The 16,308-nt window shown below is 41.6% G+C and overlaps 1 protein-coding gene across 1 annotated transcript; it reads right to left on the bottom strand.

The window, feature by feature from the left end:
• Positions 1-1,298: 1,298 nt before the first annotated feature.
• LOC148214473 (vomeronasal type-2 receptor 26-like) lies at positions 1,299-15,559 on the bottom strand. Its single transcript, XM_088151194.1, has 6 exons — positions 14,699-15,559; positions 12,392-12,695; positions 9,088-9,342; positions 2,959-3,186; positions 2,552-2,678; positions 1,299-2,194 (listed from the first exon to the last, which is right to left on the bottom strand). Exons 1-6 carry the CDS (start codon positions 14,899-14,901, stop codon positions 1,299-1,301), a joined length of 2,013 nt encoding a protein of 670 aa, XP_088007320.1. The 5' UTR covers positions 14,902-15,559.
• Positions 15,560-16,308: the final 749 nt, after the last annotated feature.

The raw sequence follows: 16,308 nt of genomic DNA, 5'->3' as shown, positions 1-16,308 counted from the left end.
CTCCAAAATTTCCCTCTATCATTGACTTGTTTTATATCTCCAGTCATTTGTCTTACAGAGTTTCCCATCTTTTCAAATCTTTCATTTATTTTTTTTCCAAAAGTTGTGAATTTAGCCTCAAATGTTTACAGCGCACCCCAGTCTTAATGGACCCTGGATGTGAAACACACAATATAAACCATATTCATTTTATTAATTTTATCTTCCTGGTTGACTTTGTTTACTGCTACTGACTTGATCGTGACAATACATTTAATTTGAATACAAACCATAAAAATCACCATCTCCATTACTCCCTCTCTGCTGAGCCAGAAAGTTCAACTTGAACATAAACAAGTTATTAATGTTTTGCCAAGAGCCCCCAATTCTAATGGAGTGGAGAAGGTGGAAGGAATCACAGAATAGGACACCAAAGAATATCCACATTTCCATGTATATGTGAAGGATAAGGCTTCTAATTCTATCCTGGAGATTGAATGAAACTTGGAAATCCTTAATTGTACTTTTAAAAAATTATTATTCAGTAATTTTCTATTAATAATTCTCCGTTCCACTCACTCCTTCTCTTCCGTATGACTCTCTCACTCTTTGCCTAACAGATAAAATATATATAAAATATATCCCTGACTTTAAAAAAATGATGCATCCAAGTATCAGAGGAATTAAAAAAGAGAAGAAGGATAAGAAAAAAGTTGCCCAGATGGGTTTCAAAGTGATTACAATCATGCATCCATATGTGTGTGCAAGTGTGGGTGTGTGTGACTGTGTTTGCAATTTATAAGGTGAAAAGAGATTATAGAATTGTAAATAAAAGGCAAGGAAAAGATTAAGATTAAGCAAAAGTAAGAACAATTCCTGGGAATGAGAAATAAAAACTAAAACTCTTTGTAAAATAAAGAAGTATATTTTGAAGTCTATTTTTTGTAAAAAAAAAAAAAATCATTTTGGAAAGGAGTGGCTCACCCTCTGGTCTGGTTTTATTGCCATCCCCAAATCTAACCTGGGGTAGTTGGAAAAAAGATGTAGGTTGGGTTTTTTAATATGTTAACTACCAAATAAAATGGTTTTGTCACAAGGAATCCTAAATTATTATCTTAAAATACTTTTTTTAGGAAAAAAAATAAGCATACATATTTATTTTACTTTTAATATAAGCTGCTCCTTATATTAAAAATGATCATCTGCTAAAAAGGGAGATTTTAAGATTGGGGAAGTGGGGAAAGAAGGATAGACATTTCTTCTATTGCTTCTGCCATGATATTCCTGACAAAAAGATTTAGAAGAACCTGTATTCTATTTTACTTTAACATCAAATGTTCCTTTGTATTAAGATCAGGCCTCATCAAAATAATGTAGCATTTGGGGAAGAAGATGCAGCCCAGAAGCCCAGCACTAGAGGCCAAGATGGAGAAGACCTGCACGGCCACCATGTACTTCCCTTTGGTGCTCAGGTAGGTTGGCACAAAGGAGACCCAGACGCTCCAGAAGACCAGCATGCTGAAGGTAATCAGCTTGGCTTCGTTGAAGGCTCCAGGGAGGTTCCTGGCCAGGAAAGCAACAGTGAAGCAGATGCCAGCCAGGAAACCCATGTAGCCCAGGGCTCCGTAAAACATGGCAACAGACCCTTCGTTGCACTGCAGGACGATCTCTCCAGGCTGGGAGTGCAGGTCAGAGTCAGGGTAGGGGGGAGAGACTCCTAACCAGATGGAGCAAATGAGAGTTTGAATCCCACAACAAGAAAGAACAAGGCAGTTGGCCAGAGACTTCCCCAGCCATTTCCTCATGGTGTTGCCTGGCTTTGTGGCCAGGAAGGCCAACACCACTGTGATTGTCTTTGCTAAGACCGAGGACACAGCAGTTGAGAAGACGATGCTGAAAACGGTTTGCCGGAGAAGGCAGGTGGCTTTCCTTGGCTGGCCAATGAAGAGGAAGGAGGTCAGGAAGGAGAACAACAGGGAGATGAGGAGGATGTAGGAGATGTCCCGGTTGTTGGCCTTGACTACTGGAGTTTCCATGTGCTTAATGAAGATTGCTAACACAAGCACTGTAGCTAAAGACCAGAAGAGGGCAAAGGAAGCCAGGATGATCCCCAGATGTCCTTTGTAGGATAGGAAGATTGTGACCCTGGGGATGCACTGATCTCGTTTCTCATTTGGATGCTGATCCTCTGGACATTTGGTGCATTTTTCTGCATCTGCAAAGGGGAGAGATGAGAGAAATACACCTTGTAGTTTATCCCCCTCCTGCAATGTCAGCCTTGTCTCCTTCTATCTACCTTGTCTGCCATTATCATTTCTTCCATAAATGCATCCTCTCAGATTGGTGATTTCCATCTATTCTCTTTCTCCTCAGGAAAACTGCAGTGTAGATCAAATGAAAAAGAGGGGCTGGCTGAGAGTGCAGTCTTTCTCCCAGATGATTTCTTATTACTCAGTTCAGGAAACTCGTTCTGGATCTTAAGACAAGGAAACCAAAAAAGGAAGACCCAAATTTCAAAACCAGAATCTCTGATCGCTCTTGCTGGGGGGACTTTTCCTTCAGAGCCACCCACCTTCCTGAGTGGAGATGGTCCCTTCCGCACAAGGAACACAGTCGTAGCAGCAAAGGGGTTCCCCTTCCCGAGGCACCTTGATGAATCCTGGATGACATCTCTCCACACATCTGGATTTGGGGAGGGACTAAGCAAAAATAGAAGGAGCGTCAAGGACAATGTATAGGAAATGTGTTGGTGTATCTTTATTGATTCTGCTGATAGCCACCTGGTGGCTTTGTGTAAGTTTACCCGGTCTTTGTTGGACAGAGAGTGGCACAGGCAGACACCTCCCTCATTCACTGGAGCATAAGAAGGGGAGGCGGTGCAGCACAATCAGTCCTGCAAGATTCTGTAATTAGAGCCAATCTCAAAAGAGCCATTTTGGCCTTCCTTGGAAAGAACTGGGGAAGAAAGATTTCCTTCACCTGATTGAGCCATTTGGGGGACACCATTGCATCCTGGTCAACAGTGAACGTGGCTTCTGCCGATCCCTGTCTTGCTAGGCTCCCAAATTTTGCCCGGGCAACTGACTTATTGGGAAACTGCACCCAACTCATGATGTCAAAGTCAGCAGCCAGCTCTCCGCTCTCATCCAAATATAATCCATCCAAGGAGTTATTGTAAAGCTGTGAGTTTTGCAGGAAATGGTGAAGCTAAAATAACAGAGATGAGGGAAGAACACAGAAAACAGAGCAGGAATTGTGATAGTATACTTCTGCACAGATCCACTGTTCCACATCTGTACTTACCGCAGTGCTTATCATTATCAGGGATTCTGTGTGGACCATGACCTGGTCTACGCCTTCTCTAGCTTACTGAGCATTGTTATGTGAGAGCCTGAATTAGCTACAACCCTGATGAGCATTAGAGGGCAATATTTGTGGGACCATCTGGGTTTGATGGCAGCATGTGGGAAATTGTGATTTGGAATCGAAACAATCTGTGGTAAGGAGAATGACGTGAAACAGAGAAAGATATATTGTCTGTTTGTGAAATGAAGAGAAAGGAGAAATTGTAAAATATCTTGATGAAGGTTGTTTGATCTTATGGAGTGGAGTAGATGATGAATACATGCAGGGAAGTGAAGGTGTAGGTTAAATTGTGAGTGGGGTGACTACAATTTGTTTCAGAAAGTATGAATGCTGTTGCATGGAAATTAAAATCCTGGTGGTGATCATGGACGAACAGGATGGGTATGCTCCTGGTCCCATCAGCCAAGGAATGTCAGCTGATGGGGACTAGGAGGCTGCCTTCTCTGCTGTAGCCCCTGCCCTCTGCAACATTCTCTCTCCAGAGATTAGGATGACCCCAACCCTGTTGGCCTTTCATAAGGCCTTGAAGAGCTGGTTGTGCCCCCGGGCCTGGGATCCTGAGTGTGTTAAGGGCCCGGTTTCCTGGTTATATGAACATCTATGGTTATGATTTTTTCTTGGCTCTCATATATATATTTATTCCTTGTATTCTTTCTGTTTGGGTTTAAATGATTTTATGATCATTTGCCACCCAGACTCACTTTTTTGAGATGGGCAGCCATAGAAAATGAATGAATGAATGAATGAATGAATGAATGAATGAATGAATGAATGAATGAATGAATTGAAACGAACTAGAGATGAGTTTTAGGAAAAATTGTACAAGATACTTGCATTTCAATAGAAGAAAATTTCTGTAGCTCAGGGTTAAACTGTGGAGTCCTTGGGGCTCTCTGAGCTTTGTTGTTTTCTTGCAGATGTTTCATTACCCAGCTAGGTAACATCTTCAGTGCTAGAAGAGAGAGGTTTACTCTCTGTTTATATGCAGTGGTTTGCCCTGTCAGTGTTGGTGGGAATAAAGGAATAAAATTCCCTAGAGAAGAAGAAGACAACAACATGCTACCCTTCCTGGATATCCACATTAGCAGAGGAAATTATGCCGCCCAGAGCCACTTTATGTGAGATGGGCAGCTATATAAATATGATGAATGAATGAATGAATGAATGAATGAATGAATGAATGAATGAATGAATGAATGAATGATGGAAAATTAGGAACACAAGTCTATTGGAAAACAACCCACAATAAACAAGTACTCCATTACTAGAGTAACAACCCAAATCCCCAGAAGAGAAGCTGTGTAACAATATTATTCAAATGGGTGCAAACACACTGCAGCAACCCAGAAAGGAAACAAAAAGACCGGAACATCTTCTCGCCAACAATCAATACCCAGATAAGCAGAGATTAACACCAGGATTAACACCAGACAAACAATCAAGCAGTAAGCAACAGACTAATCAAGGAACTACCAATTCAGACATAAAATCAAGCATTAAACAACAGGCTAATCAAGGAACGACTAAAGAGAACCCCCCCCAACACTGACAGGGCAAACTACAGAGAGCAAGCCCCACTCCCTTCTAGCACTGAAGATGTTACCTAGATGGTTAATGAAACGTTTGCAAGAAAACAATCAAGCTCAGAGAACCCCAAGGATAAAATAGAAAAGAATGGCACCACTGGGTTATGCAAAAGGGAATACCTGCCATGACTGCAACTGTTGGACAGCCAACTGATCTTGTATACTTCTGCACAGATCCACTGTTCCACATCTGTACTTACCGCAGTGCTTATCATTATCAGGGATTCTGTGTGGACCATGACCTGGTCTACGCCTTCTCTAGCTTACTGAGCATTGTTATGTGAGAGCCTGAATTAGCTACAGCCCTGATGAGCATTGGAGGGCAATATCAGAATTGAAACAATCTGTGGTAAGGAGATTGACATCAAACAGAGAAAGATATATTGTCTGCTTATGAAACAAAGAGAAAGGAGAAATTGTAAAATATCTTGATGAAAGTTGTTTGATCTTATCAAATGGAGTAGTTGATGAATACATGCAGGGAAATGAAGGTGTAAGTTAAATTGTGAGTGGGTTGACTACAATGCGTGTCAGAAAGTATGAATGCTGTTGTATGGAAATTAAAATCCTGGTGGTGATCATGGATGAACAGGATGGGTGTGCTCCTGGACCCATCAGCCAAGGAATGTCAGCTGGTGGGGATAGGAGGTGTGCCTTCTCTGCTGTAGCCCCTGCCCTCTGCAACATTTTCTCTCCAGAGAAGACCTGGTTGTGTGCCTGGGCCTGGGATCCTGAGTGTGTTAAGGGACCCATTTCCTGGTTATATGAACATCTATGGTTATGATTCTTTCTTGGCTACTATATGTATTTATGCTTTGTATTCTTTGTGTTTGGTTTTAATTGATTTTATGATTGTTCACCACCCAGAGTCACTTGTTTGAGATGGGCGGCCATAGAAATTGAATTAATAAACAAACTAGAGATGAGTTTTAGAAAAATTGTACAAGATACTTGCTTTTGCAGGAGAATGAAGTGAGCAGTCATCGGTTATTCATGCATGCAAAAAATATCTTAAAGCAAGTTAACAAATCTGTATACAGTGGTACCTCTACTTACAAACGCCCCTACTTACGAAATTTTCGAGATACGACCAGCTCCGGCCCCAAAAATTTACCTCTACTTACGAACTTGCCTCTACTTAGGAACCGGATCCGCGGCCATTTTCCCTGCTGCCACGCGGTCGTGGCTTCCTGTGGGCAAGATCACGGTAGCAAGGAGATGTTCGGTGAGGCTTGTGGTGTGTTTTGTGGCGTTTGGAAGGTTTTTGTGGCGTTTGGAAGGTTTTTGAGGTTTAAAAATAAAATGCATATGTTTCAGAACTGTTTAGCTGTACTTACATTGAACCTTATGGGGGAAATTTACCTCGGGGTGAGACCAAATTTGGAGGGCGGATTAGCCGTATTTACATTGAACCTTATGGGGAAATTTGGCTCGTGGTGCGACCAAATTCGGAGGGTGGAACGGATTAACTGTATTTACATTGAACCTTATGGGAAAATTTACCTCGACTTGAGACCAACTCGAGTTGCAACCAGAGTCACGGAACGGATTAAGTTCGTAACTAGAGGTACCACTGTATCTTGGTAGAATACTTACAAAATTTCAGGTCCCTCCTGTTAAATACTGTCCTCTTGAGTGTTTGAAGAAGCAAGCCTTCTCTGTTGTTGCCCCCCACCCTCTGGAACAGCATCACCACAGAGATGTGGATGGCACCCCCTCCCCTGGGGTTGCAGAAAGCCCTTTAGACCTATCTCAATATACATCAATGTTGCATATGCATGTTAAAAAAGGGCCATCTTTTGGTTTTCAACCCCTACTTCAATTACAATGCTGAACTGAATCCTCAAAGTCTTATGTGCTGTGGAAAGATGGAATACCTGAACTAATGGAATACATTAAATCACAAAATTCATGGCCTTTGTTACCTTCCTGGGGTCAGACATAATGCCTTGTGTAATATAGAAAGCAAGGTGTTGCTAAAATGAAACTGCTTAAGGAAAAATCTTAAAGGGCATTGGCTCATAAAGTTCATGATCTTCATTGTCTACACATTGATGCCCAGACCATGAGAAATAAAGAAGATGACCTTGAGTTCTTAGTCCCCCAAACACAAACATGATTTAATAGGTAGAGCAGAAAAGCATTGGGGTGACCCCCTTGACTAAAATACAGCAATTGAATGATACCATTTATCTAAAACAAACTGAAGCAATAGAAAAGAAGGAAAAGGTACAGTGAATGTTAAAATTATCCACCCACTCAGAAATCCAAGTGAATGAACTTGGTCATACTATAGAGGACATCTGGCTTAAAAGAAGGGATGGACTAACAAAAGCAATGGGGCAAACTCTCTACAAGTAATACTTCTGTTGGTGTTATGTGTTGCTTGTCCAACCAAGAAGAAGGTGTGAATCTAATTCCAGAAGCAGAACTTTCATAAAGACATGAAGTCGTGATTGTGGGAGACTATCATTATCTGAACATCTCTTTAGAAGAAAACTTACCATGGGATTCAGAAAAGCAGATTTTAATCAACTAAGAAGGATCCATTTTGTGTGTTGCTTTGAATTGTTTGACAAATTAAAAGAGAGATGGCTATTTTCAGGGAAGCAGTAAAAGAAGGAGGAGAGGATCACTAACAGCAAACACCAGGAAAAAGGATTACACCAAGGATGTTACAAAGGTTGGTTGAGGAATGGAGGAAGAATATTATAAAGTCAATGAGAACTGTACTGGCTGAAAGATTTGCAAATATGGAAGAGAAATTGAATAAAAAATTGGAAGAATCTGCAATACAAATAATTGGAGGACAATATGGAGATCCCAGGAAACAAGGTGGAAATAACCATCAGGGAAATGAATGAAGATCTGGACGTGGCATTACTGGAATGAAGAGAGGAAGAAGTTCATCTGAGATGGAGAGCAATTTTGGAACAACCTGGGGAAGGCATTAAGGAGAGGGCTGTCAATGTTTTTACAGAATCTATAGAATGGGAAGAGGAAGATGTGGGTACTGAAGCAGACAGGGTGCACAAAATCACAACAAAATACGGGGGAAGGGAGAAAATAAGCTTGCTTGTAACTGCTGTAAAGAAGATTGGAAATAACTTCTTTTTTTAGTACCTTTTTCTTTTTTCTTCTTTCCTGCACTTTTTCTTTAATCTTTTCTCTTAACTTCTGTTTTATCTTTTTTTCATGTTACTTTTATTCATGTAAAAAAAAAAAAAATCAATATATGTATAGACACAAACAGGGTGCCATGGCAAAAGCAGTTAATGGGAAAAGAAGCTCAACATGGGAGTGAAAGTTCCTAAAGAATTCATATTAAAACCACAATTGCAAACAATTCCAGTAAGAGAAGGACAGAAGAAGCTCATTGATTATATTAAAAGCGTAATGAAATAATGTGCATAGGAGATGAAAAGAGGGACATGCTACCAAGGGTGTTTGCACAGAGTTAGTCCAGGACTATAGATCGGGTGTCAGGAAAGCTAAAGCTCTGAATAAAAAAATGAACTTCATAGATAAGTTTACAGTAAATTATATATATATATATATATAAAAGAATGGCACCACAAGGTTATGCAAAAGGGAATACCTGCCATGGCTGTAACTGTTGAAGAGCCAACAGATCTTTATCATCCTTCACTTTCCTCCTGAATCTGGATGAATAGGCAGCATTTAAGGCTCTGGCCACAGTCCAGATGGAGCGATAAATGATGTAGCTGTCCAGAGATAGGATTCCTTCAATCTTCTCTTGGGGCAGAGCTTCTGGGACCTCTTTCTCGGAGCATCTTGTCCAGCCTTTCACAGACAAGCCAGGTTTCGAATATGAACAATGAAATGCTTTGTCTATAAAGTATATAATAGAAGGGTAAATAGATTGAAAATCACCATATCTGGCATTTCTGCCAGTCTGGATCAAGAAAGAAATATAGCCATAGATGGATGGAATAATCCGTGCAGTATACTGTAAATCCAAAGTAAAATCCCACAAAGCTGAAGTGATCCAGACCTTTCCAACTGTGGGTTTTGCATAGGTTTCAATTATTGTCTGCGTAAGGAATATTCCCCTTATGAAGGAATCAGTCTCCACACAGTAAACAAAGACATTGACTTGTGTCCACTTGTAGAATTGAGAAGAATCAATACGTACATGAGGAGCAGCCACAGGGATGCTTTGGGATAAAACAACACAAATGCCATTCCTGACAAGCAGAGGAGTCAACCTTCTCATGAACCTCTCTCCACCATCAGAGTCTGGCGCAACCAGACCAACCAACGTCCACCTAAAATGCCGGAGCAGTTTGATAATTGCGGGGTACTGAACTCCTTCTCTGGGGACCACTCGGTAGAAAAAAGGGAAGAGAGATTTATCACTCAGAGCCTGTGAAGCAAAAGTATAACTGATCTGAAAAGGAAAAGAAGTTTGGGTTAAATGTTGAGTCCAATCCAAGCCAAAATATTAACAACTGAAATCTATGGTTAAAATGGTGGTTCTTATATGGTAGAACAGGAATTCTCACTCAGGGTTCCATGGAACCCTAGGGTTCCACAACAGGTCACTAGGGGTTCCCTGAGAAATCATGATTTATTTAAAAAAAAGATTCAAATTCAGGCAACATGTTCTTGCAGTGATGAGCACAGACCGAACAAAAATCTAGTTACAACTCTTTCTGAGCTATCTGCTAGTGCACCGTAGGACTTTGTTTATTTGGTTGAATCCATTCTTAATTTCTGACATGAGATAGGGGAGACTGTTGATAATAGGTGAATGCTCTAGTGCAGGAAGGGAGGGATATATTGCAGGAAGGGGAGGACGAAGTGCATTTTTCAAGAAATTAATGGACTTGTCCAACTTAGTCTGTGATATCAGTCTCTTCCTCCTGCATCTTTTCCCTACAGTTTTCCTGTAGTTATCTTAAATAAATTTCGTACATGTTTCTTCAGTCATGTTTGAGGGTCCAATGTGGCAATTTTTGAAGAGGAGGTGTGAGAGAGAAGAGGAGGATTCTAGAACAGATATTGATCAGTTTAATGATGGTAATGATAATGAAGAATTTAAAACTTCTCTGGCATTTCCCTGCACTGGTACATCAGTTGACTCAAAAACAAGTCCGTCTTTACAATGAAAGCTATTTATCAGTGGGTTTTACATGGACTGGTGATCCAAGTTGTCCTATTCTGTTGTGCCTCATCTGTGGCAAATAACTTACAGATGCAGCAATGGCTGCAGCACAATTAAAAAGACACTTAACTACAAATCACAGCCACGTGACAAGTAAAAGTTCTGATTATTTTAAACAGCTACTGGAATCACAGAACAAAAAGAGAAAAGCTTTTGCTAATAAAATGACAGTCACTAAAAAAGCCCAAGAAGCAAGTTATTTAGTAGCAGAACTTTACACAGCAAAGGAAAAGTCACGCTTTGGGTGAGAAAGTAATCATCCCAGCATGTAAAATATTAGTGGGAAAAATGCTAGAACCAGATGCAGTACAAGAAATTGAAAAGGTCCCACTCTCAAACGGCACAGTAAGTCGGCATATTGATGACATGTCACATGATACTGAAGAGGTTTTGTTGTACGCTGCCCAGAGTCACCCGTGGTGAGATGGGCGGCTATATAAATTTATTTAATAAATAAATAAATAATAAATCAACAAACAAACAAACAAACTGAAGAACAGCAGCTTTTCTATCCAAGTTGATGAGTCAACAGATTCCACCAATAAATGTCACGTTATGGCATTTGTAAGATTTGTAAATGATGCTGAAATTCAAGAAAACTTTTTCTGCTGCAAAGAACCACAAAAACATGCAAAGGCCAAGATGTATTTAATGTTTTGTCTTTGTATCTAGAAACAAAAAGTCTGTCTTGGAGGAACTCTGTTGGCATCTGTACAGATAGTGCTCCATCAATGGTTGGCTCCATGAGAAGTTTTGTTTCTCTTGTAAGAAAAGAAAATCCTGATGTTGTCACAACACACTGCTTTTTTCACAGAAAGATGTTGGTGTCAAAAACTTTTGAAGATGATATGAAAAAAGTTCTGGATGATGTTACAAAAATGGTTAACTATTAAACAAAGACCAGTTCACTCAAGAATGTTTTAAAAACTGTGTGAAAACCTGGACAAAGAGCACATAAGTCTCCTGTTACACACAAAAATAGGGTGGCTCAGTAGAGGAAGAGTTCTCAACAGGGTGTTTGAGCTGAAGGCAGAATTGCAAGAGTATTTTTGAGAAAATAGGATTCCACATTTTGCTGAGTGCTTTGAAGATGGAGAATGGTTGCAGAAACTAGCATACTTAGTGGACATCTTTCATCACATGAACCAGCTGAACAAGTGTCTGTGAGGCACTGGAGAAAATGTTCTGACTTCAAATAACAAGATTCTTGGATTTAAAAGAAAACTGAATGTTTGGAATAATCACGTTGCAAAAAGAAATATTGAAATGTTTCCACTGCTGCTTGGGCTTGAGAGTGAGGAAGGATACCAAAAAGTCTCAAATCTAATTGAAAACCACCTGGAAGAACCACAGAACAAAACTGATCAGTACTTTCCTTTCCTTTCCTTTCAACACAAATGTATGACTGGGTGAGGGATCCTTTCTCTGCATCTTTTGCTCAGCCTGGGAACTTCACTTTGAAGGAAGAGGAAGAACTTTGTGATCTGCGGTCTGATCGTACACTCAAGATGAGATTCACTGATCTGCCCATGGACAAATTCTGGATTTCTGTGCAAGAAGAGTATCCTGCCATTTATAGGAAGGCACTGAACATTTTACTGCAGTTTTCAACTTCTTACATGTGTGAGCAAGCTTTTTATTTAACAAACATCAGAAGCAAAGACAGAAATCATCTTATTTCACTTGAAGATGAAATTTGTGTGTGCTTATCTCAAATTTGGCCCAGAATTGAGTATTTGTGCAGGAAAAAAACAAGCACAGGTTTCACATTAAAGAGGTTAAATTTCATTCTTTATTTTTAGTTTAAGAACACCCTTAATGTACATATACAGGCCTACACATGAAACAAATATAATAAATTTGTAACTTCTGGCCTATATTTGAGCCTGAATGTCCAGGGGTTCCCTGAGGCCTGAAAAATATTTCAAGAGTTCCTCCAGGATCAAAAGATTGAGAAAAGCTGAGGTAGAGGAAGGTACTTCAACGTTTCTCGGAAGACTATTTCAGGAGACAGTTTCTATGGTTAGTCTATTTATAGGTTGCACCTCCTCCTACCTAGCCTTGAGTATGAGATGTTTCTTCCACAAATGGGAGAAACCTAACTGGAATAGGATGCAGGTGTTTTAGCTCTGGCTTTGCTCCCTACATGGATCTAGAGCTACTCCAATTGCAATAAGTCTATTATTTCCATGATCATAAGCTAACCTTGAAGTTCATGGATGATTCAGAGTACATTTAGCCCCCACAAGCACATACGCACATAGACACACACCTGTGGAAATTTATAAATGCCCAGCGTATTTGGCATCTGGATGGAGATATCAGCATTGGACCCATCAAAAACTACCAAGGGTCTATTATGTCTTCCACACCTGTAGTTTGGAACATTTGCCTCCCCGGTGGAAAGCAGATCTAATAAGGCATCTGGAGTCATGATTGCGTTGAAATGGTTGTCATGGATGTTGTAGCCCAAGGTGATGTTGGGTAGGAACTGGATAACCTGATTGATCTCCTGGATGGCAAAAAGGAAGGAGAGAATTTTCCAGGAAAACATGGATCCTTTCCTGTAAATATATACATTTCACACTATTGTTAATGAAAATGATGTCATCTTTATATCTCTTTAACTACATAAGGGTTTTCACTCAGTTTAAATCTAACACAAATCACCAGCCAACATGTCAGATCATGTCTGCATATACAGTAGTAAATAATCAGCCATACAGTTTAACACCATCACCATCATCATTTATCTAATAACCTGTGTGAAAGAGCTTTCTGAGTAAAAACTATGAAGTGAAGAAAAACACTGAAAACAACAATAAAAATAAAATGCACTTGTATGTAGCACAGAAACTATATTATAAAACAGGGGAAAACCCATTGTAACAGAGCTCTTTAGATCAGAAGAGGTGCGAAATAATAGTTTGGATGTTCAACCCTAGAATGTCCTTGAATTGTCCTGTAGAGACTCACAGAAGCTGGATATGTTCTCTGATGAGGAGGAGGAGGAGGAAGTACAGCCCGGTGCATCTAGGGATGATAGTCCTGGATGGAGTGATTCCAGGAGGGTTGAAGCCAATGACTCCACTTTGGGTGAGGGGGATCCAGGAAGCCCCCAGGACTCCCTGCCTGCACCCACAGACAGCCTCTTAGACCCTGAAGTTCACCCACCCCGTCCCAAGCAGAGGCAGGCTTTCAAGACCCAACAACAGAGGACTGATCTCCACGACTCAGAGTGAACAAAAGGCAGCCCAGCAAAAGAGCAGACTCTAATGTGTAACATGCCTCAACTTATGCATTGGGGTGGAGGCTCAGCTTGGTTGACTTCTTGGCCTCCTCCCCAGGCAAAAACACTGAGAACAACTTCTGAAGCCTGAGCATTGCTGTGTTTAGTGAAGTACGCTGTGCCATACTTCAAACCCTAGACTCTACCTCACCATGTCTCCTGTCTCCGCCTCCCCCCCCCCACTGGTGCCCCTTGGATTTGTTGCCTATTGGATTCCTGGTCTCGACCCAAGTCCAGTCCATTGACTACATTTTCAGTTGCCATCTTGAGATGCTGGCAAAAGCCTCTCTCTCTCTCTCTCTCATTTCCAAAAGATTGTTCTGCTTGAACTTGCTTCTCACTAGGCTGTGGCAGGCATCTAGCTTGTTATCTTTTGTACAAGTCTTGGCACAGAAAACCCTAGGTGACCTCTACGGTCCCTTCTTGGTCAAAAAGGTAGGTGGACGACATCTAATGGTTCAATGCCACATTTACAATGTAGGATGAAAAAACAGCTGCTTTGACAGGTAACCATCCAGACTTTGCTGAGATGCTTCAAGGGAGAGAAGTCACCACCTCCTGAGCTGCAAAATAGCTCCTATGTTTCCAAATGTTTCCTGGTGGTTACACCTCCTGCTTCCTGGAAATGTCCACCCCTGATGCTTAGTCCTGCAAGGCTGGCTGTCAGATGGGGGGAAGCAGGTATCCCATGTCTCCGTCATCTTCTCTTTTCCAGAAGAAAGGGAAGCCACTTTCAAATCTCTCCCACAGAATTTAGTCTCCACACTAACACTTACCATTTAATAATCAATCATGGGGGGGGGGGGCTGAAACATCCTCTGCCACCTCAGTTAAAATCTCTCTGATCAGATGACATAAAAGAAGGTGGGAGTCTGTTCTCCACTTTACCGGAGGGAGAGAGGACTCCTTCACATTTCAGAAGGGACCTCAGAACTCAGAAGCCTGTGTTGGGGCTGATGTCTTTGCATCGAGGCACCCCAAACCCTCTCCCCCAGGAGTGACCAACCAGGAAAATCTGATCTCTAGTTTTTGTGGCTTTTATACCTCTTAAAGTGATGTCAATAAAAAACACATGGTCAGAAATTTTACCACTGTTCTGTCCAAAGGAGCCTTGCAAGCCATGCAACGTGAATTCTAACCCCCAAGACTTTCTCCAACACAAGACAGCAATGGATGAAAGATGACAATGAAATCGTGGAGTGACATCTGGAGTTGCCTGGAGGTCTGGAAATTAGCAATGACCAGCACAGAAGCCGTTTCATAGTAGCTGCAGTGACCTACCCGTACACCTTTGTAGAGGGGCTCCTGCTGAAGTCGTAAGGGAGGAAGGATGCTTTTGTTGCCCCGATGACCCCACCCAGAAGAAGGTCTCCCGGCTTGTAATAATTTGGTGGGTCGGCTCCGTTCCTCTTCAGATTCAGAGGGCACTTCAAACTGAGCTTCCCATTGGCTGCGTGAGGAAGCAGCAGAAGAAGCAGAAGCAGGAGGACCATTTGTCTGCCTGAGTCAATCCCCTTCCTTGCAGCTTTTTTTTTTTTAAATAAAGTCAGAAGGAGGAACCAACATCTTCTTTTCAAGAATGGAAGTGTTTCACCAGTTTTCCAAAGTCAAATGGGGCCCTGTGGATGCATCATGTCCAAAGGGGAGGAGGGAAATTCATTGGCACAGACCTTGCTTGTTCTCTAACACTCATCCCTGGTTGTCACTGGAATAGGAAGTCTGGAGGCATCTAGCATTTCTCATGCAAGACGTCACCTCTCTCTCTCTCTTTTTAGGCTGTTTACATCCATAACTCTCTCTGGGGACTATCCCTGGAGGTCTGAGGGGAATGAGGGGAATGAGCAAATCACTATGATTTTGATCATGTGAAGAGACAAAGCATCATCGTGGACTCTGTGGGACTCCATGGGGCTTAGGAAGTCTCAGGTATGGTTTCAAACTTTAAGATGGGCTGGTGATTGAGACAGGACAGTTTGGCCAATCTCTGAGAATCACAGTATGGATGAGTGGGAAGGATCCTGTAGCTGACCCCCTGCTCTAGTCTGACCCCCTGCTCAATGCAGGAATCTCCTAAACCATCTCCAACAGGTGGCCTTCTGGCCCTATTTGAAAATCTCCAACAACAGGGAGCCATCATTGTCCTAAGCCAAATGGTCCAGTTAGTAGCTTTTACCACCATGAAATTCCTCCTAGTATTCAGCATGAATCTCCTTTAATTCCATCCCGTTCTGCTCTCAGTCTCAACAGGAAACAGTTCTGCACCTTCACGTGTGTAACAGCCTTTTAGATTGGAAGACTCCCTGTCTCCTCTTTTCTTAAACCAGGCCAGGGTGGAGGCCGTATGAATCTTAGATGGGATGGTGTTCTGGAGGGCAGGTGCCATGGCAGAGATGTCCAACTTTCTGAGTCCCACTAGGTGCCATTGCTTAATTGCTGGGACCCAGACCATGCCAACTCTGTCAAACCATGCAGAGACTACAGGAGACAGACCATCTCTCAGATGACCAAGCCCTATGCCGTGGTGGATTTTATAGGTGATACCTATAGCACCTTAAATTGCACCCAGAAGCCAAATGGCAACCAGTGCAGCTCACAAAGCAGAGGTGTTCATGGCACACCTAGGCAATGCCCATAACTGCTCGTGCCACTGAATTCTGAACCAGCTGTAGCTTCTGAGTGGTCTTCACTTCACATTGCATTAGCCTTCCAGTTCCAAGGTTAATTTTATCCCCAGAAGAAAATTCTGTAAGTGTAGTTTGCCTGAAGCCATTCACTGAGTTTCCATACCTAAGAGTGGACTTAAAACTGAGCCTCCCAGTCCTAATCCAATACCTCAGCTATTGGTCAACTAGGACTCCCAGATCCTTCCTTAGGATCTGCCTTCCTTAAGTTCAAGGTAT

Source organism: Python bivittatus, unplaced genomic scaffold, assembly GCF_059951505.1.
Source record: "Python bivittatus isolate LINGU-HERP-01145 unplaced genomic scaffold, Pbiv_v1 ctg000650_np1212, whole genome shotgun sequence".
NCBI classification, from domain to species: Eukaryota; Metazoa; Chordata; class Lepidosauria; order Squamata; family Pythonidae; genus Python; species Python bivittatus.
The sequence above is the reverse complement of the archived record's forward strand: the minus strand, read 5'-3'. Positions and strand labels throughout refer to the sequence as shown.